The sequence below is a fragment of the Leucopleurus acutus genome (genome assembly GCF_964270905.1).
Source record: "Leucopleurus acutus genome assembly, chromosome: 3".
NCBI classification, from domain to species: domain Eukaryota; kingdom Metazoa; phylum Chordata; class Mammalia; order Artiodactyla; family Delphinidae; genus Leucopleurus; species Leucopleurus acutus.
The window spans coordinates 58,065,232-58,087,054 of NC_139145.1; the positions used below are offsets into that span (position 1 = coordinate 58,065,232).

Consider the following 21,823-nt stretch of genomic DNA (forward strand, 5'->3'; position numbering starts at 1 on the left):
AATTAATCCTATAGCTTTTCCATTCACATTAAGGTTTTTAATTAACCTGTAGTTGATTTATTTGCATATGGGTACAATTGCTTTTTTTCATACGGACACTTAGTTCCAGTCCCATTTATTGGGAAGTCTGACATGCTCAGTCTGTTATATCAAGTGCTCTTTTACACCTGGGTCTGTTTTCTGGACTGTGCTCTCCTTGTTGATCATTTTGTCTATCCCAATGCCAGTACCATACGATCTTGATTTATTACTGTTATAAAGTGTATTAATCTCCTATCTTTTGCTGCTTTTCCAAGAATGTCTTAGCTGTTCTTCTTTGTATTTCCATATAAATTTTAGAATCAGCTTGTCAACTTAAAAAAAGAACCCTGTTGGAATTTTTATTCTACTGACTCTATAAATCAATCTGGGAAGAATTGGTATCTTGTTATCAAGTCTTTTAATCTATGGATCTTAAAATCTACATTCACTTATTTATCATTTTTAATGTTTTTCAGAAAAGCTATATTGTTTCTCCTAGAGGTCTTACACAGCTTTTATGAAATTTATTCCTAGGTACTTCATATTTTTATATGATATTTAAAATTTCTTTATAGATTCTTTTGGATTTTTTTATACTGATAATCAGTATCTTCAGATGAGAGTGTTATTTCTTCTTTTCTAATGCTTAAGATTTTTTTCTTGCCTTACTGCACTGGCTCAGACCTCCAGCCAGTGTTGTTGAATGAAGTGGTAATGATGAATATTCTTCTCTTGCTCCTAATCTCAAAGACAAAGTTTTCAACATTTTACCTTTAAGCATGGTTTTTGCCTTCAACTTTTGGTAACTACTCTGTCGAATTAAGGAAGTTCTCTTGTATTCCTACTTTGCTGAGAGTATTTTTCATGAATGGGTACTGAATTTGATCAAATGCTTTTTTGTACTGTTAGGATTATCACATAATTTTTCTCCTTCAATCTGTAATTGTGGTGAAGCATAATAATTGGCTTCTCTTACACTAATCTTGCATTCCTAAAATAAATCCAATTTGGGCATTATATATTATCCTTTTTATTTTATATCGTTTAATTCAGTTTGTTGGTATTTCAAGAATTTTATGCTTATGAGTAAAAGTAACCTATGATTTTTTGTTCTTTTACATTTTGCTATTAAGATTATACTAGCCTCATAGTGTGACTTGAGGAATATTTCCATTTTCTATACTGTGGAAGAATTTTTACATACGATTAGGGGAATTATTTACTCCTTGACTGTTTGAAATAATTGGCTGGTGAAGTCATCTGGGTCTCCTAGGAAATACTGACTACCAATTTAATAGCTTTCATAGTTATAGGGACTGATCAGGTTTTCTCTTATTGAGTCAGTTTTGGTAAGTTACATTTTTCTAGAAATTTGTCCATTTCATCTAGATTCTCACATATATTTTGTATGAAATTATTTACTTTAATGCCTGAAGCATATTTATTCATTTCTGTTTTTGTTTTTGCTTTTGTTTTTTGTGGTACTTGTTCCCGACGTTGGATGCCTAATTGCTCTCTCTCATTTTTAAATACTGATCAGTCTCACCAGAGGTTTTCTGAATTTACGAGTCTTAAAAAAAAAAGAACTGTTGGCTTTGTTAATCTCTGTTATAGATCATTAATTTCTGCTTTTACCTGTATTTTCTTTTAAAATTTTTCTTTAGAGTTTATTTTACTGTTCTAATTCTAATTTTTTTTTCCTCTTTTTTTTTTTTTTCCTAATTTCTTGAAATGAGTAGTTAACTCATTAGTTTTTGGGTTTTTTTTTTTTCCCATATATGTGTTTGACATTAAGTTTCTGTTTTAGGTGTAGCCCCTAAGTTTTAATAGGCAGTGTATTAGCTTATTAAGGCTGCCATAGTGTTCCATGGACATGGTGGCTTAAAAAGCAGATATTTATTTCTCACAGGTCTGGAGGGTAGAAGTCATAGATTTAGGTGTCAGCAGGTCTGGTTTCTTCCCTTGGGTTGCATATGCTGCCTTCTTGCCATGTCTTCACATGGTCTTTTCCTACGTGCCTGCATTCCTGGTGTCTCCTTGTCTGTCCAGATTCTTCTTCTTACAGGGACGCCAGTCAGATTGAGCAGGGTCCACCCTAAGAGCCTCCTTTTAACTTAATCACCTCTTCAAAGACCCTGTCTCCAAATACAGCCATATGCTGAAGCACCAGGTGGTGGGGGGTGCAGGCAGGGGGCCGTGGGGCGTGTTAGGGCCTCAACATATGAATTTGGGAGGAACACAACTCGGTCCATAACAGGAAGCATTTTTATTATTCAGTCCAATAAATTTTGATTTTCATTATGATTTCTTTTCATGGGTTATTTAGAAGTGCTTTATTTCTAGATATATGGAATGTATTAATTTCCTATTGCTGCTATAACAAATTACCACAAATTTAGTGACTTTAACAGGAATATAAATTTATTTGGAGTCCACAGTCCTAATATCAAGGTTTTGACAGAGCTGTGTTTCCTTTGGAGGCTTTAGGGGAGAATCCGTTTCCTTGCCTTTTCCAGCTTCTAGAGGCTGCCTGCATTCCTTGGCTTAGGGCCCCTTCTCCATCTTCAAAGTTAGCATCATAGCATCTTCATATCTCTATCTCTGTCTCTCTTTCTCTCCTCTGCTTCTGTCATCATGTCTCTTGTCTTGCTGTGACCCTCCTACCTCCTTCTTATAAGGATCCTTGTAATTACATGGGATCAACCAGGTAATCCAGAATAATCCTCCCATCTCAAGATCAACTTTACCACACCTGCAATGTACTTTTTGTATGTAAAGTTGAATTAGGATGTGGATATCTTTGGGGAAACATTATTCTGTCTACCAGTGTGAGTTCTCAGGATTTTTTTAAATGTCTTATTAATTTCTAGCTAGTTGTGTTTTGGTCAGTGCTCTTGTTTTTTGTTTTTTTGGGGTTTTTGCTTTCCTTTTCTTTTATATATGAAATCAGCAAGCCACAAAGAAAAAAAGATTTTAAAAAAAGAGAAGAGGTGGGGGGGACAAAAAGGAAAGTAATTGCTGAGGTGATTTCATACCTTGAGGTAGTTTACTTCGCGCACTTTACCTGATGGACTCCACCCACATGTCATGGTTGTCTGGTTGTTATTGTTGCAATGTCAGAAGAAGGTTAGTCCAAACATGGGCTCTTCCACATGCAGAGAGGGCTTCCTCCCTTCCCAGCATACTTGATAGCATTGTCTGAGGTAGCTAAAGTGCACCACCTGGTTAATATGCACTGACAATCAATACTTTAGGAGGGGAGGCCTAACTGGTCACTGCTCTTGTGATTTCAGTCTTAAGAAATTTGTGGAGTTTTCCTTTATGACTCTGAATATTGTTAAATATTATAAATGTTCTATGTGCACTTGAAATTCATGTATTTGTTCTTCAGTTGCATGAAGTGTTGTATATATCTCCATTAGGTCCTGTTGGTTAATTGTGTGGCTTAAATTTTCTGTATCTTTACTTTTTGTTTGCTTGTTTTATCAGTTACTTAGAGAAATGGTTGAAACATCCCACTTTGTGGATTTAGCATTGTAATTCTGTCAGTTTTTGCTTTATATTTCTTCTTTTAATTTTTTATATCAACTTTTTATATCAATTTCAGACTTACAGAAAAGTTGCTAGAATAAAGCAAAAAATTTCCTGCACATACTTTACCACATTCCTGAGATGTTAACATTTTACCACATTAGCCTTACCCTTCTGTGTGTGTGTTATTATATTTTTCTGAAGCATACAGATCAGTTGCCTCTTTATCCTTTGGTGTGCATGTGCTAATAGTAGATCCATAGCCACATATCAAAATTAGGAAATTAACATTAATGTAATAATATTATTTAACCTGACCTTTAGATTTTGCCAGTTGTCACAGTGACATCCTTTGCAGAAAAAATACTGGATCATGCATTGCATTCAGTTGTCCCTTAGTATTCTTTAATTGGGAATAATTTCTGTTATGGTCACCTGCAAAGGCATATGGACCCCTACTCAAAATTTGGTTTGGATGTCAAGAATGATGATGCCCCACACACACCAAGAGGGTATGAAAAGGTTTATTAACTTAAATGATTGAGGTCTCTGGGAAGAGGAGAATAGTCCTCTCAAGCAGGTTTGAAATGGCTTGAAAGGGCAAGACAAGGAGACTGGCCTAAGTTTTTATTGTGTTTAGGGTAGGGTCAGGCTTAGAGTTCCTGCACAAGGACCTTGCATAGTCTGAATCTCCACTGGCACCAAGGAGGGAGCACTGAGGCCTCTGTGTTCCTTGGCCCAGATGTGAGGCACAAGGTGCAGTGGGAGAGGTGAGGCTTAACAGCTGTCAACCGTTAAGCCAAAAATGGAGTCAGACTCCTCATTGTAGTTCCTTGGTCTTTATCTTTTAATACCTTGGCATTTTTTTAAAGAGGATAGACCAGTTAGTTTGTAGAATGTCCCCCAGTATGGATTTGCCTAATGTATCCTCATGATTAGATTAAACTTATCCTTTTTTGGTGCTTTATATATCTTAATACATAAATATGTGTTGTTATCAGGTGCATACAAACTCAAAATTCTTATATTTTCCTGACAAACTAAAACTTTTATTGTTATAGTGTGTCCCTATTTATCTTTGTAATGCTTTCTGTTGCCTGGAAAACTGACTAATATTAATGTACCTTCATCATCTACATTGTTGGTCTTAAGTGGAGCATATAGTCTGTCTGTACTTAACATAATTACTGAAATATTTGGATTTAAATCTACCATCTTATTTTGTATTTTCTACTAGTTCTATCTGTTCTATGTAATATGTTGATTTCATTCTGTTCAAAATATTTTCTAATTTCTTTTGTGATTTCTTCACTGACTCCAGAGTTATTTGGATATTTATTCAGTATCCAAATAATTGGGAACTTTGTAGTTATCCTTTTACTGATTTCCAATGCTAGTGTGATCAGAGAAAATACTTTGAATGATTTCTATCCTTTGAAATTTGTTGGTTTGCCCAGCATATGGTAAATTTTGGTAAATGTGCTGTGTATGTGTGGAAAAAAAGGTGTAATTTGTCACTGTTGGATGCATTGTTCTAATGTGTCAATTAGGTCAAGTTTGTTAGATGTGTTCATATTTTCTATATCCCTTCCAAGTTTTGGTCTGCTTGTTTTATTAGTTACTGTACAAAGGGTGTTAATTCTTCCGCTGTAGTTATGGATTTACCCTTTTCTTTTAGTTCAATTTTTACTTTATATATTTTGAAACTAAATTATTGGATGTATTTAGATTTAGAATGATCATATTTTCCTTGTGGATTGACCCTTTATCACTATGAAATGTGTCTATTCAAGGCAGTAGCATTATTACAGATAAAATCTTTATCTGATATTCGTACAGCTACATCAGCTTTCTTTTGGTTAGTATATTTTCTTCCACTATTTTGTCCTAAGACTTCTGTGTCTTTATTTAAGGTGTGTCCCTTGTAAGCAGTACATATTTAGTGTGTGTGTTTTGTAAATCCAGTCTGATGATCTTAGTCTTTTCATTGCAAAGTATTTAATCCACCTGAATTGATATATACCAAATTGCTCTTTGTTTTCTGTTTGATTTTTCCAATTTACATCCTTTTTCTGTTCTTCTTACTGATTCATTTAAAACTTTATTATTTCACATTTCCCCTATTCTTAGTTACACGTTTTTTTTTTACTATCCTTTTAGTGTATACCTTAGAAATTACAACATGCATGCTTGACTTATTACAACCTAATAAATATTAGAACTTTTACCACCTTCCAGGTAATGTTAGAACTTTACAATATTTTAACTCTATGTACTACACATCTTTTGAGTCATGGATTTCATGCATTTTAATTCTACATATTTTTTAAACCCTATAAACATTTTTACTCTTATAATATCAGTATTCACTTAAAAACTCCTTTCTAGTGTTTTTCCTTCCTACCTGCATTTCTGTATTTCCTTTTGGGATACTTTATTTTCTGCTTGAATAAATAAATACCCCCTTTACTATTTATTTTAGTTCAGGTCAACTTGTAATGAATTCTCTGTTTTTGTCTGGATATATCTTTATTTCACTTACTTTTTTGTGTGTGTGATACGCGGGCCTTTCTCTCTCTCACTGTTGTGGCCTCTCCTGTTGCGGAGCAACAGGCTCCGGACGCGCAGGCTCAGCAGCCATGGCTCACGGGCCCAGTCACTCCGCGGCATGTGGGATCTTCCCGGACCGGGGCACGAACCCATGTCCCTTGCATCGGAAAGCAGACTCTCAACCACTGCGCCACCAGGGAAGCCCCATCACTTACATTTTTGAAGGATATTTTTTGTTTTCCCTTAAGAAACAAACAAACAAACCAAACCCTCCACTGTCAGTGTTACTGTTATTCATTTGAAGATACGTTGCACCTCCTGCTACTTTGAGAATTTATTTTTTACTCTGGCTTTTAGCAGTTTTACTGTGATAATGTGCTATGGTGTGGTTTTCTTTGTATTCATACTTGGGGTTCTCTGAGCTTTTGATTCTGTGTGTTGAAGTCTTCATCACTTTTAGAACAAATATTTTCTCTTGAAATACTGCTCCTGTCTAGTTTTTCTTGTTTTTTGTTTTAATTATTGGCATTTTATTTTGCTTTCAAATTCAGTGCCAGTGAATATCACATTTAGCATTCCGGTTTACGTGTGTGTGTCATGGGGCTTTTTTGTTTTTGCTTTGTTATTTTTAATATGTTACTTTCCCTGAGTACCTGTCTAAGGCTTCTGTTTGAGACTGAAATCCTGGGACTTTTCCCATGCTCCAAGTCACATTTCTCCCCCTTCTCCAGCCTTCAGCTTTATTCTGGTATATTTAATATACAAAACATTGCACATACTTAATGTATACATTTTGATGAGTTTGGACATATGCATATACCTGTGATACCATCACTGCAATCAAGGTAGTAAGCATATCCATCACCTCCAAAAGATTTCTGAAGTCCCCTTGTTTTCATTTTCATTTTTGTTGGAAGAACACTTAACATGAGATCTGTCATCTTAATGAGTTTTTACATGTACAGCACCATATTGTTAATTGCTCTGTCCAATTTTTTCTTCTCTTTCTGGGCCTCCAATTACACACGTCCCTTGCACTCTTTTTGTTACTTTGCATCTTTTATCCCTCTGCTGTAGTTTGTATCTTTTTTTTTTTTTTGCGGTACACAGGCCTCTCACTGTTGTGGCCTCTCCCATTGTAGAGCACAGGCTCCAGATGCGCAGGCTCAGCGGCCATGGCTCACGGGCCCAGCCGCTCCACGGCATGTGGGATCCTCCCGGACCGGGGCACGAACCCGTGTCCCCTGCATCGGCAGGCGGACTCTCAACCACTGCGCCACCAGGGAAGCCCTGTAGTTTGTATCTTTTTTATTGATCTGTCTTGCAATTCAGTAACTTCTATTTTGTCTCTAGTTAAACCCATCTGTAGAGCTCTTAATTTCATTTAGTTCTAGAACGTTCATTTATTTTTTTTAATAAATTCTAGTTCTCTGGTAAACTTCTCCATCTTCATCTATTTTTATTTTTCCCTCAATATTCTTGAACATGTTAGCTATGATTACTTTAAAGCTCCAATGTCTGGATCATGCATAAGTCTGTTCCTATTGTGTTTTCCTCTCTAGGCAGATAAGTGTGTGGGCTGATCACCTTCATGCAGTCAGGGAGTGAGCTATGCCAAGGTTTGGTTGTGGTTTTGGAAAGGCTTGATCTACCTCTGGTTCACCCTCTTCCTAGAGTGTAGGCTTTCTAGGGCTCCCAAGTGCAAGCCTGTTGTGGTCACTTTTATCTCTGAGGATGTAGCCTTTTGGGTTCCCAGCTAAACAGGAGAGAGTCTCACATGAGATTCCCCACATTAGGCAGAAACTGGATCTTGATCCCTGTGTACCCTTGCTGCACAAAGCCCTCAAACTGATATTGGAACAATGCTCCAGTGTTTTGCTCACTGTTTCTCTGGAGCAATTCATCATCTTCTCAGCTCTTCTGTGCTTCAAGGTGATTTTTTAAAATACCATACCAGCATTTTTAGATGTTTTTCCATGGGAGACTTGACCCCCAATACTGGAAATAGAAATTTTCATTTCTTTTCATATATTTTATGATGATTTTCACACTGAAAAACAAAAATTTTATGTACTCAAATCAGTCTGTCTTTTCCTTTATACCATCTTTATTTTGTGTTATTCTTAAGAAAGTTTTCATTTATTCAAAATAATACTGTATTTTGGTTTTTAACATTTAGCTGTTTAATGTATCTGGAGTTTATTTTTGTGAATAGTGTAAAGTTAGGATCTAACTATTTTCCTTTAACATGGAGAGCCAGTTGTTCCAACACTATTGATTAGATCAGGAGTCAGAAAACTATGACCAACCCATTTTTGTTAATAAAGTTTTATTGGAACGTGGCCGTGCCCATTTGATTACATATTGGCTCTGACTTCTTTAATATTATACCAGCAGAGTTGAGTAGTTCCAACAGAAACTGTGTGGCCCACAGAATCGTATATTTACTTTCGGGTCATTTAAGAAAGTTTACCAACTCCTGTGTTAGACTATACTTTTTTAAATTAATCTGAGTTTTTACTTTAGCATATAAATGTGTTTCGTATCTATTTCTAGAATCTCTTCTATTTATTATTATTTATTATTAAGAACTTCATTTGTTCTTCTTTCATTATCACTCTTAGAGTTACTATAGCTTTATACTAATACATTTTATTGGCCTTGAAGATACAGTGTGTTTAGGCAGGTTTATTGAGGCATAATTTGCATACAGTAAGATTTACCCTTTTTATATGTACATTTCTGTGAATTTTGACAAATGTATACAGCCATGTAAAGATAGAGAACATTTTCATCACTCTTAAAGTTTCCTCCCCCCCATTTGTCCATCGCCTCTCCTCACCACTAGGCCCTGGCAGGGGCTGATATGTTTTCTTGTCCCTACAGTTTCTTTTTCGGAATGTCATATAAATGGAATCATACACTGAGGAGTCTTTGAAGTCTGGATTCTTTCACCAAGCATCATGTGTTTGAGATCTGTCCATGTTGTTTGCATGCGTGGTCATTCCTTTTTATTGCTGAGTAGTATTTCCTTGTGTCCATTCACTGGTTGATGGACATTTGGGTTGAATCCAGTTTTGGGCATTTATGAATAAAGCCAATAGAAACATTTGCATACAAGATATTGTCTGGACATACATGTTTTTCTTTTTCTTGGACAGATACCTAGGAATGGGATTGTTGGGTCATATGTTACAATAAATGTATGTTTAACTGTATAAGGAACTGCCAAACTGTTTTCACTTTACTTTCGAAAGTAGCTGTACCATTTTTTTCATTTCCACCATCAATGTATGAGAGTTGCAGGTGCTTTGCATCCTCACCGGCACTTAGTATCATCAGTTTTGTTTTTCCATTTTAGTGATTCTAGTGGGTTGGGCATTATAGTTTTAATTCCTAATTAATTTAATTCTTAGTTCGTATTCCTAATGACTTAATGATGTTGAGCATCCTTCTCTGTGCTTATGTACCATCTGTGTATCTTCTCGGTGAAGTGTCCAAATGTCTTTTGCCTGTTTTAAAAAATTGGGTTGTTTGTTTTCTTATGGTTGATTCATGAGACTTTTTTTATATGTTCTGAACACTAGTCCTTTATCAAAAATGTGTTTTGCAGGCATTTTTCTCCCAGTGTGTGGCTTGTCTTTTTATTTCTTAGCAGTGTCTCTGAAGAATAAAACTTTTAAATTTTTATAGAGTCCACTTTATCAATTTTTTCTTTTATGTTTTGTGTTATCTTCTATTGCCGTGAACAAATTACCACAAACTTAGCAGTTTAAAACAACATAGATTTATTATCTCACAGTTTGCATGGGTCTGGAATCCAAGTTAGCTAGATCCTCTGCTCATGGTCACACCAAACTGAAGTCAAGGTTCTGGCTGGGCCGCATTGCCTTCTGGAGCTCAGTGTCCTTTGCCACGCTCATGTGGTATTTGGCTGAATCCAGTTCCTTATAATTGTAGGACACAGGTTCCTCTTTTCTGGCTGGTCATCAGCCAGTGGCTGTTCTCAGCTCCTGGAGGCTGCCCACCATTTCCTGCCACATGGCCTTCTCCACAACATGGCGGTTGCTTCTTCAAGAAAAACAAGAGAGCATCTGCTTCAGTTTCAAATCTCTCTGACTTCTCTTGTCTCTGAGCTCTAAACCCTTGTTTAAAAGGGCTCACCAGGGCTTCCCTGGTGGTGCAGTGGTTGGGAGTCTGCCTGCCGATGCAGGGGACACGGGTTCGTGCCCCGGTCCGGGAAGATCCCACATGCCGCGGAGCGGCTGTGCCCGTGAGCCATGGCCGCTGAGCCTGCGCGTCCAGAGCCTGTTGCTCCGCAACGGGAGAGGCCACAACAGTGAGAGGCCCAGGTACCGCAAAAAAACAAAACCAAAAACAAACAAAAAAAACAAAACAAAAAAAAGGGGCTCACCAGAATAAGTCAAGCCCACTCACATTCAAGGGAGAGGATTATACAGGGTATGTGCACTAGGAGGGAAACTCCTAGTTTCCTAGAACTCCAAGAAAATCCCAGGATGCCAACTTAGGATTCTTCCTACCACATGGTTTGTACTTTTTTATCTCTGAGAGATCTTTGCCTACTCCAAAGTGGTGAAAATTTTTCTGATGTCTTTTTTTTTCTTTTTGGCTGTGCTGCATAGCTTGTAAGAGCTTAGTTCCCCGACTAGGGATTGAACCTGGGCCATGGCAGTGAAAGCACCAAGTCCTAACCACTGGACCACCAGGGAATTCCATATGATTTCTTTTAGAAGGTTAATAGTTTTAGGGTTTCTATCTAGACCTGTGGTTCATTGTATGCATGTATGTGTTTATTTATGTATTAAGATAAATTCACCCTTAATGTGTACAATTCCATGGTCTTTTGTATATCACAAAGTGGTGCAGCCACTGAATTAATTCTAGAACATTCTCATTACACACAAAAGAAACCCTCAGTTCATTAGCAGTCACTCTCCACTTCTTTTTCCCACAACTTGGCAACCACTGATCTACTTTCTGTCTCTGAATTTGCCTATCCTAGATGTCTTGTATCAGTGTACTCATACAATATGTACACTTTTGTGTCTGACTTTTTCACTAATCCTGATGTTTGCAAGGTTCACCCATGTTTTAGCATGTATTAGCACTTCATTCCTTTTTATGGCCGAATACTACTCTACTGTATAGATATACCACATTTTGTCTTTCCATTTGTCAGTTGGTGGACATTGGGTTGTTTCTATGTTTTGGCTATTATGAATAATGCTGCTGTGAATATTCTCTCTTTTTCTTTTTTAACTGAACTGTTTGAGGTAAAGTACCAACTTCATGGCCCTTTACCCCTAAGTTCTTCTGCATGCCTTTCCCAAGTATAAGGACTTTCTTTTTCGTAACTACAGTGTAATTATCACATTTAGGAAATTTATCATTGATATAATACTGTTATTTAATATACAATCCATATTCAAATTTCACTGATTTAATTAGTGATTTTAAATATCTTAAACAGATGTTTAAAAATTACAGATTTTTTTATTAAGGTGAAATTCACCTATCATAAAATTAACCATTTAAAGTGGATAATTTGGTAGCATTCATAAAATGAAGTAGAAAGTATTTTTTTTCCTTTTTTATTTTTTGGAGGAGATTGGCATTAATTTTTCTTGAAATGTTTGGTAGAATTCTCTAGTGAAACCTTTTGGCCAGGAGATTTTCTGTTCAGGAGACTTTTAGTTATGAATTCAGTTTTTTAAATGATTTCAGTAATACTCAAGTTATCTGTTTCATCTTGGTTGAGTTTCAGTAGTTTGTGGGTTTTGAGGAATTGGTCCATTTTTTGGTAAATTGTTCAGTTTATGAGTACTAAGTTGTTTGTATTATTCCCTTGTTATCCTTTTGATGGCTGCAGGACCTAAAGTGATATTGTTTCATTCCTGATGTTGGAGAGATAGGTCTTCTCTCTTTTTATCTTTGTCAGTATTTCTAGAGGTGTATCTATTTTATTAATTTATTTTTTAAACCAGCTTTTTGCGTTGTTGATTTTTTTTTTTCCTGTTGTTTTCATTGTTACTGATTTCTGTTCTTTTATATTTCCTTCCTTCTGCTTGCTTTGGGTTTCTTTTTTTTCTGCTTTGTTGAAGTAGGAAATTAGATTACTGATTTGAGCTCTTTCTTCTTTTCTAATATAAACTTAGCACTGTCAGTTTCTCTCTCAGCATTGCTTCAGCTATGCCCCATATATTTTGATATGTTGTACTTTCATTTTCATTCATTTCTAATGTATTTTTTAAATTTATTGTGAGATTTCCTCTTTGACCCACAAATTATTTAGAAGTGGTTCTTTAGTTTCCAAGTGTTTGGATGTTTTCCTGTTATCTTTCTGTTATTGATTTACAGTTTGATTCCATTATGGTCAGAGAACATGCTCTATGATTTTAATCCTTTAAATTTGTTGAGGTTTATTTTATGGCCCAGGTGGATATTTTTCTTGGTGGATATTCAGTGAGCACTTTAAAAAAATTTATTCTGCTCTTGTTGGATGAAGTGTTCTATATATGTATATATCAATTAGACCCTGTTGATTGATTTTACTGTTCACTTCTATATACTTGTTGATTTTTTGTATAGAGTTCCACCCATTACTGAGATAGGGTATTAATGCCTTGAAGTATTATTGTGGCTTGGCTATGCTGGTTTCCTCATTTCATCTCTATCAGTTTTTGTTTCTTATATTTAAGGCTCTGTTGTTTGGTGCATACACATTTAGAATTGTTATGTCTTCCTGGTGGATTGATCCTTTAATCATCATGTAATGTCCCTCTTTGTTTCCAGCTATTTTCTTTGCTCTGAAGTCTACTCACTGGATAGAATATGGCCACTCTTAATGTTTGCATGGTATATCTGTTTTCAGCCTTTTACATTCAGCCTTTGTGTTTGAAGAAAGTTTCTTACAGACGGCATATTGTTGGGTCTTTTGTTAATCCATTCTGCCATATTTTGTGTAGGTCTCAGCCTACCAATGCTGTTGCCTGGGAATGCCTGGGGGCACTTACCTGGGCCAGTGTTGTGGCTGGAGCAGCCCTTGTGGTTCTTATTAGGATTGCAAGATGCACCTCAGCAACAAGCATCAGAGAACAAGCAAGGTTTTATTGCTCACAGGTCCTGACATGACATGTCTCAGGCCACACATTGAGGTCACAGGAAGAGAGATGGGTAGGGGGCTCTAGGTCATCCCTGGGCTTCTTCCTTTATTGGAGTTGAGGGTGAGGTGCCTAGGGTTTCATGGGTTCACTCTTTATTGGTGAATTTAAAACATGAGAGTGGGAATTAAAGTGCACAAAAGGAAAAGCAGGGTCACTCTAATGATCAGTTATGTAGGTCACCCACGGCTTTCTAAAAGGGGAACTTCATGGATGGTGGCCTGGTTCTTTATCTAGTTGTGTAGCTGGCAATATGTTTATTCAAGATGGATGTCTTTGGAGTGGATGCCTCAGCAATCAAAAGCTTATTATCAGGTACTTATATTACAATTTAAAAAAAAACAAACTGTCAGGTACTTACACTACAACCAATCTCAGTTAGTTGGTATATTTAGACCGTTTATATTAAAGGTAACTACTGATATTTTAGGGCTTAAGTCTGCCACTGTGTTGTTTTCTGTATGCTTCCTCCTTTTCTCTTTTCTTACTTTTCTGTGTGTTTTTTTGAATATTTTTTATTCCATTTTAATTTATTTATAATGCCTGAGTATATTACTTTATACAGTTTGCTTAGGTGTTGCTCTGGGTATTACATTATACGCACATAACTTTTCCCAGTCTAATGATATCAGTGTTTTACCAGTCCACGTGAAGTGTAGAAACTGTATTTCCATTTAGGTCCCTTTACCTTCCCCAATTTTTAAATATAATAGTATTTCCTCCACATGGGGCTACTCCATTTTGGTGAAACTGGAAGCCCATATGCTTGTCTTTTATCTGTCACCTTTACTGAATTATTCATTAGTAGTTCTTCATTACTTCTAGTAGTTGTCTTGAATTCTACATATAGTTATATCTTCCACAGAAATGACATTTTCATCCCATTCTTTCTTGTATTTATACTTTTCATTTATTTTTATTTTATTGCCAGGCAAAAAGTTGAATCTGTTTTTTCTATTTTTCAACATCAGCAGTGACTCTGTATCTTTTCACTTCTGCTTCTAAGGTTTTGTGATACAGTCTGGATGTTTTAAGTCTAAATTTTTATCTGACTACCCATGGTTTTTTTTTTTTTTTCGGTACACGGGCCTCTCACTGTTGTGGCCTCTCCCGTTGTGGAGCACAGGCTCCGGACGCGGAGGCTCAGCGGCCATGGGTCACGGGCCCAGCCACTCCGCGGCATGTGGGATCTTCCCGGACCGGGGCACGAACCTGTGTCCCCTGCATCGGCAGGCGGACTCTCAACCACTGCGCCACCAGGGAAGCCCTTCATTTTTTTACATGATTTGTCTTTAGGGCCTCTCTGACTTCAGCTCCAGCTCACCCCCTCATTCCATCTACTCCACCAATAATGACCTTTTTGCTTTTCCTTTAGCACATCAGGGCCTGCTTCTGTCTCAGGCCTTTGCATTTGTTGTTCTCTCTGCCTGAATTGCTTAGCTTTCTCACCTTCTAAAAGGTCTTTACTGTCATGTCACATTCTCACTAAGACCTTCCCTGGTAATCCCACTAAAGTTATAATCCGTCCCCTCATCAAATCCCCCAGTTCTCTTCCTTACTTGGTTTTCTTTTCATAGCACTTATGACCATCTAATATACTATTTTATCTATTAGCTGGTTTATTGTCTACTCCTCTTCATTAGAATATAAGTTCCATGAAGGCAGGAGTTTTTCTCTATTTTTCTATTTTGTTTTATTCCTGGTACCCAGAACAGAGCCTGGCACACGCAGGTACTCAATAAGTCTTTATTTAAATAACTAATCTTCATCTATTTAGCATTTTCCTTCTTCAAGTTAGAACTCTTAGGCCAAAGGATGTGTTTTTTTATTAATAGTTCTTTGTCCCTTTTGCCATATAACTTTCTTTTTTGTTCGCTTTCTTATTTATTTATACCAGGTAATACTTTTCATATGGTTTAAAATTCAACCAGTATAACAGGGTTTGTGTTGAAGAGTATTCCTCCCTCTTCCATAGTCAAGCACCCCATTCCTCTCCTCAAAAGCAACTAGCTTGTTCACTTTCTTGATACTTCTTAAAGAGATAGTCCCATAAGGCTTTCTGAAAAGTTGACAAAATATTTTACAATTGTCTGTCCAGAACAGTTCCTGTTTCTCTTTCTATCTGCTGCTGAATCCTTCTCAATAGGCAGTGTAAATCATTTTTTAGAGGATGTTACTGTCATGCTAGGTGCTGAGGGAGTGATATAGTGAAGAATTATTTTGCCCATGCTCTTGAAGTTCAAAATCCAAATGGGGTGGGAAGGTATCCACACTTACAAAGTAACACAGGATTTAGAGAGATCAAGATGATATATATGAAATGTCATGAACATTGAATTATTAATTGTTGAATGAAATCTAAGTGACAGATACCACGAAAATTAGTTCATCAAAGCAGAGAGTGACTACATTTATCAGAGAAGAATACATTGGTTTTGGATAATCTGAGAAGAGTGTAGAAGGAAAGGAGTATATTATACCTTCTGTGTGTGTACCAACATGATATTTATATACTAGGAATATATTTTTATGCCATGAGATTTTTCGAAGAGGAATAACAAAGTCCTCATCTTGTAAGGGAGAGATTATATGTGATTGTGACAAAGTCAGTGAGAGGACTTGCTGTAAAAAAGTATCACATTCAGTGGGGATTCAGAGAGAGATCATAACCATTTGGGGATCAAGAGAATGTTTATAGGGAGTTCATAATCAAGACAGAGCTTGAAAGATAAGTAATAATAAGCACAAAAGGATAACACAGTGGAAGACTCTAGTACAGGGGTTGGCAAACTATAGCCCTTAGGCTGACCACCTGTTTTTGTAAGTAAAGTTTCATTGGAACATAGTCATGCTCATTGGTTTATGTATTGTCTGTGACAGCTTTCACTCTGTAGTGGCAGAGTTGAGCAGTTGAGACAGACCACATAGTCTGCAAAGCCTAAAATATTTACTGTTTGGTCCTTTACAGAAAGAAAATTTGCTGTTCCCTACAAGTAGATAGGCTATGGGTGGGAAAGTATTATTGCTAACTATTAAAGAAATGAAAATGATATATTTATTATAGCTGGAGGGGGAAGTCACTAATAGAAGGGTGGGTGGCTAAAGAGGAGGTTATCCTTGAAGGAATTTAATAGGAAGACCATTACTAATAGAGAGGAAGTGAAGAGTATCTCTAGGCTGGAACAGTAGTTCGTTTAGACATAGATGTGGTTTGTCCTTAATCATACTTCTCTAATCTTTCCCTCGCTAGCCAAGAAGGATCAGGAAGGTGGAGAAGAAAAGAAATCTGTGCAAAAGAAAAAAGTGAAAGAGTTAAAGGTGTTGGATTCAAAGACAGCCCAGAATCTCTGTGAGTAACTCTGTGATCTCAGCAATTTGAAATATGAAGAAGTTTTTCTAAGAGCTTAATTCTCGTGGATCCAGGGTCCCTTGATATGAAACTTCCATTTGTTAGTTCCAGGCATTGCATAGTAAATACCTGATATCTCATCCCTTCAATAGCACTGCAAGATTGTTAGCATCTAGTTTCACAGCAAGAAAATAAAGGCTAATAGGACTTTTAGGAATTTGCCTAGTCACATAGCAGGTAAGAGGCAGGTCTGGGAGTTGAACCTCATATTTTCTTATTTCAAAGCCATTACCATTTCCATTGCATCCACAGAAAATCTAACACAAATGTTCTAGGCACTGCACATTTCCTTCTTTCTCATTTTCTTTTAAGTATTTCCTTTAAAGGTGGGCACTGGCTTGACTTCCATTAAATCTAAAGTAACTTTGTGGTTTAGAATAAATAATGTAAATCCTGTACTTCTCAGAGTAGGATCAATAACTTCAAAGAGTTCTGTTCTGAACTTGCTACCTATACTCATAACTTTGATTGGTGGCAAATTTCAGATCAGAAACTCCTCTGCAGAGTTGATATAGGTAGTATTTAATGATCAGAATGAATGTTCATTTTTTTGTTCATTTCAACTGTTGGTATCCCTACTTTATGTTGCATAATGAAGATTTAAATATTTGTTCAACAAATATTTGACGGTCTGCCAGGTTTCAGGTTCTATTAGGCACATACTAGGTGTGTGTTTCAGAGATGAAAGGGTATGTATTCCATAAAGCCCATTCATGATCCAGTGACATGGCTGTTGTCCCCATTTTACCAAGTGAGAAAACTAAAGTTCAGATGTTACGACTTGGCCAAGATCACACAGGTAATGAGGACACATACCCACAAGTATAGTCAGTGATATAATGAGAACAGTAAGCCTTTACAATTCTTGACTATATAATCTTAGATCATTGGCAACAGATATTACTAAATAGTGTCTGTCGGTAAGTCCTTTTATGGAAATTAAAGTGATGTGAGATAGTTCCTCTTCTCAAGATTATCTCTAGCAACATTAAAATGAGCAATTGTTATTTTAGAAAATGATAAAAGACTGTGGGGTAGTACATTGTTATTTCCAGTTGAATGATATCAATATGGGAAACAGAATTTAGGAAGAGAATTGAGATTAGGAGGGTCTAGGTGTTATTTAGTGATTCAGTGATTATTAAGTGCCTCTTATATGGTGAGGATGCAAAACTAAGTAAGGTAGTCCCTATCCTCATGAGCCATATGTCTGGTAGAGACAGAAAAGTAAATAATGGTTATAGCACAAGTTGATAAGTGTTATGATGGAGGTGTGCTAGGAAGCTTATGAGAGCACTGGGCAAGGGGGCATCTAAATCAAGTGGGAGGAGTATTGGAGAGAGCTCAGTCATTCTAAATGAAGTACTGCTTAAAACTATTTACAACAAACTAAATGAAGGGTGAGGGCTGGCTTGTTTCAGGCAGAAGGATCAGCATGTATGAAGGCACAGAGGCATGTGTGCAGTTCAAGAACTGCAAGTAGTTGAGTACAGCTGAGTAAAGGCCATATGTGGGGGAGTGGTGGTTGAAGAAGCTTTCAAGAAATAGACATAGAGGCTAGATCATAAAGAAGTCTGATAGGCTTAGGCTAAGAAGTATGTATTTTATCCTAAAAACTGTGAAAGTTATTGGAGGGATTTTAATCAGGAAAGTGAGTGATACAACCCTATGTAATTTGGGGGAGGGCTACTTCAGCAGTGATTATGAGGCCGGATTGCTAGGGTAGGGGAAGACTCTAGGCAGAGAGATGTGTTATGTTATGGCTTTAAACTAGGCGAGAGGTGATCAAGGCCTGAAACTAAGTTGTAAGAATGAATAGGAAGGCAGAAGATATTAAGAAGATAGAATTAATGGAACTTAGTGATTGATAGAGGGGATAAAGGAGATGTTTTCTTGGGTTAAGATCACTCTATAGAGAGTGGTACCACTTATTGAAATAGGAAAATCCAGCAGGAGCAGATTCTGTCTTTTGTGGGAGAAATGGTGGACATGAGTGAGAGATGGCAGAGTGGTAGGTAGGAATGATTGATTTAATTTTAGGATAGAATTTAAGGTTCCTGTGGGAATCCTCCAACAGGATGGGTGTATTAGGCATTTGGGTATAGAAATCAGGAGGAATGTCTGGCTGGAGATAAGAATTTAAGAGATAGTATATGAGTCATAGTTGAAGCCAATAATTTGCTTTGAAGGTCATTAATATTTGGGGGGGGGCAAGTAACAAAAAGGGGAGACCTCAAAGGAGGCTGGAAAGGAACAGCAAGAAAAATAGTCTGACATAGTCTAAGAAGTGGGAGTCGTAGTCAAGTAAAATCAGGATAGGACAAGTGTCTTTTGGATCTGGCATTAGGAAAGCCAGTGACCTAGGCAGGAATAATTTTAGTATAGCCTAAGTGTTAAGAACAGAAGCTCTGGAATCCGTTTGTATTTAAATCCTGGCTCCAACCCTTACTAGCAGTGTGACCTTGGACGGGTAGCTTAACTTCTTTAAGTATGTTTCCTTTTCTGTCAAATGTGGTTAATAATACAAACTTATACATTATTATAAATAGGGTTAAATGAGATATATATGTAGATTGTGTTTAAGATACTAGGTCTTACATGGAGTATACACTCAACAAATGATTGTCATCTTTTCACTGACTTTGTGGGGACAGGAGAATTAAGGAGAATGTGGAAGCAAGAATAGACTGTTATATTTTTAGAATGTTATAAAGTGAAGGAAAGAAGGAAGTTGGTAATTAAGAATGTTGCATCAGGGAGGATTTTTTTTTTAAGATAGGAAAAACTTGAACGTGTATATCGTTGTCCCTCGGTATCTGTGGGGGATAGGTTCCAGAACCCCCCTCATATACCGAAATCCATGGGTGCTCAAGTCCTTTATATAAAATGGTGTAGTATAGTTGGCCCTCTGTATCCACAGATGCGGAAGGCCCACTGTATATGCTGAAGGAAAAGGTCCTTAGGGCTACCTGTTCTATTGAAACACGAGAAAAGGATGAGTATATGGATATAGTTCTGCTAAGCTTACGTTAAGAAGTGTCGGCACAAGTTTTCTTCTAGATGATTCCAAAATAGCCCTTACTCGAGCCTTTTCTAGTCTGGTTCCAACTGAGGGCCCCCAGTGCTCAGTTTATAAGTGGCATGAGAGAAAGCTTAGCAAGTAATTTGACCGATGGCTTCAATTTTTCTCAGTAAAAAGCAGCAAGGCCTTTTTAGAACAAATGGGGAAGTGGCAGGACATTTGGGAGAATGGGGATATTTTATGTGGAGGAGCTGCCAAGAGAGCCAGGGGAGCGTGGAGTAGGGACACACAGAAGGATTTCCCACCATCACCGGTGCCACTTCAGATTCGTAGAATCTGATCTGCAGTGTTCATCAGCCCAGGTGTAAGAGGAGAGATATGAGATGGCTGGGTTAACTAAGGACTGGAAGGAGAAGGAAACAAGAGAATAAGAATAGTAGTAATAATAGAATGGGAGTGAAAGGGTAGACTACAGGGTCTAGGTTAAACAGAGAAAGCAAAGTAGAACTGAGACATTCAGAGAAAATGGAACGGTCATCTCTCTCGTGGGAGAGAGAGAGCGCGCAGCAAGAGAGCACTCTGATGAGACTGAAGAGTCAATTTAGGGATAAGTGAGAGAGCTGAAAGGATGGGAAGTGTTTGTTGGGGAATGGGATGTGGCAATTTAAGAATCAGAGCATTTCAAGGCAGTGGCAGCTTTGAGGATGGAGTCAAGGGAGTGAGGAACTAAAATAGAACAGGGTGAACATTTTTGATGTATATATAGAGAGAGATCAAAGACTTCCTGTGTGAGCAAAGACAAGGTGTTTGTAGAATGTCGTGCTTGGAACAGTGTGGCTGGCGTGTGACATAAATGTGGGGATTCGTGGGAGGGAAAGCGGGGAGGTGGGAACCTTAAACACTGAGCTCAGGAACTTGGAGCTTAACTATACGGGCAGTGGGGAGCTGGTGGAAGTTTCAGATCATGACTTTAAGAGAGCACTCCCAGGAAGGTTGTCCAGCATAGGTTTGTAGGGTGGGCTGGAAGCGGGAAGAGACTGAGAAGAACATGTCTTTATATCTCATTTCCTGGCAGCAATCTTTTTGGGTTCCTTCCGCATGCCCTATCAAGAGATTAAGAATGTCATCCTGGAGGTGAATGAGGCTGTTCTGACTGAGTCTATGATCCAGGTAAGGAGCAAGGTCGTTCTGGAGCTGGCTCTTTGCATTGCTATACACTAGCTCTGTCTCCTCTCTGCCTAGACGACGAGGACTCTGTAAGCATCGTTGACTTAAAGAATGCTGGCTTTATATAAGCTTCCATCTCTCTGGTGATCAGGTTATTTCTGGTATATTTTTCAAAAGTCCTGCCATCTCACTAGCTGCCTCCCCCACCACCCCCTGCCCCAGCCCGTGTCTCCTTCTTAGTGGTCCTTGGGCAGAGCGAGGGACTGACAGGAGGCTCAAGTTGTCAGCTCATCCCCCTCAAACTTAGACAGTCCCTTCTGTCTTGCAGAATCTCATTAAGCAGATGCCAGAGCCAGAGCAGTTAAAAATGCTTTCTGAACTGAAGGACGAATATGATGATCTGGCTGAGTCAGAGCAGTTCGGCGTGGTGGTGAGTGAGGCCTGTGGCACAGACTCTTCTCTGACCCCCGCTTCCCTGAGAGCATCCGGGGCACTTGCTCCTGGCCTCTTGTCTATTCTGAACCCATCTTTCTCTCTTTCTCCTCCCTACCCTGGAACTCAGATTCTGCCATAGGAGGCTTAAGCCTGTATCATCTTGTTCCTTTCCTCTCTTCTCTGTTGGCTATAACGGAACTGCTTGTCTCTCCCCAGATGGGCGCTGTGCCCCGCCTGCGGCCTCGCCTCAATGCCATCCTCTTCAAGCTGCAGTTCAGTGAGCAAGTGGAGAATATCAAGCCAGAGATTGTTTCTGTCACTGCCGCATGTGAGGAGTTGCGAAAGAGCGAGAACTTCTCTAGCCTCCTGGAGATTACCTTGCTTGTTGGAAACTATATGAATGCTGGTTCCAGGAATGCTGGTGCTTTCGGCTTCAGTATCAGCTTCCTCTGTAAGGTGAGCCAGGGGGTTAGAGCAGGACGATGGAAGGGAGGGCTGTGGCCTCTA

At 37.9% G+C, this 21,823-nt stretch overlaps 1 protein-coding gene across 1 annotated transcript in view; it reads left to right on the forward strand.

Moving 5' to 3' along the window:
• DIAPH1 (diaphanous related formin 1) overlaps nt 1-21,823 on the forward strand; it is a 96,413-nt gene that overhangs the window by 62,202 nt on the left and 12,388 nt on the right. The window contains exons 18-21 of the mRNA XM_082836892.1: nt 16,534-16,632; nt 20,790-20,884; nt 21,210-21,311; nt 21,533-21,772. Coding sequence (XP_082693018.1) covers nt 16,534-16,632; nt 20,790-20,884; nt 21,210-21,311; nt 21,533-21,772 — 536 coding nt within the window. The remainder of the gene's footprint in view (nt 1-16,533; nt 16,633-20,789; nt 20,885-21,209; nt 21,312-21,532; nt 21,773-21,823) is intronic.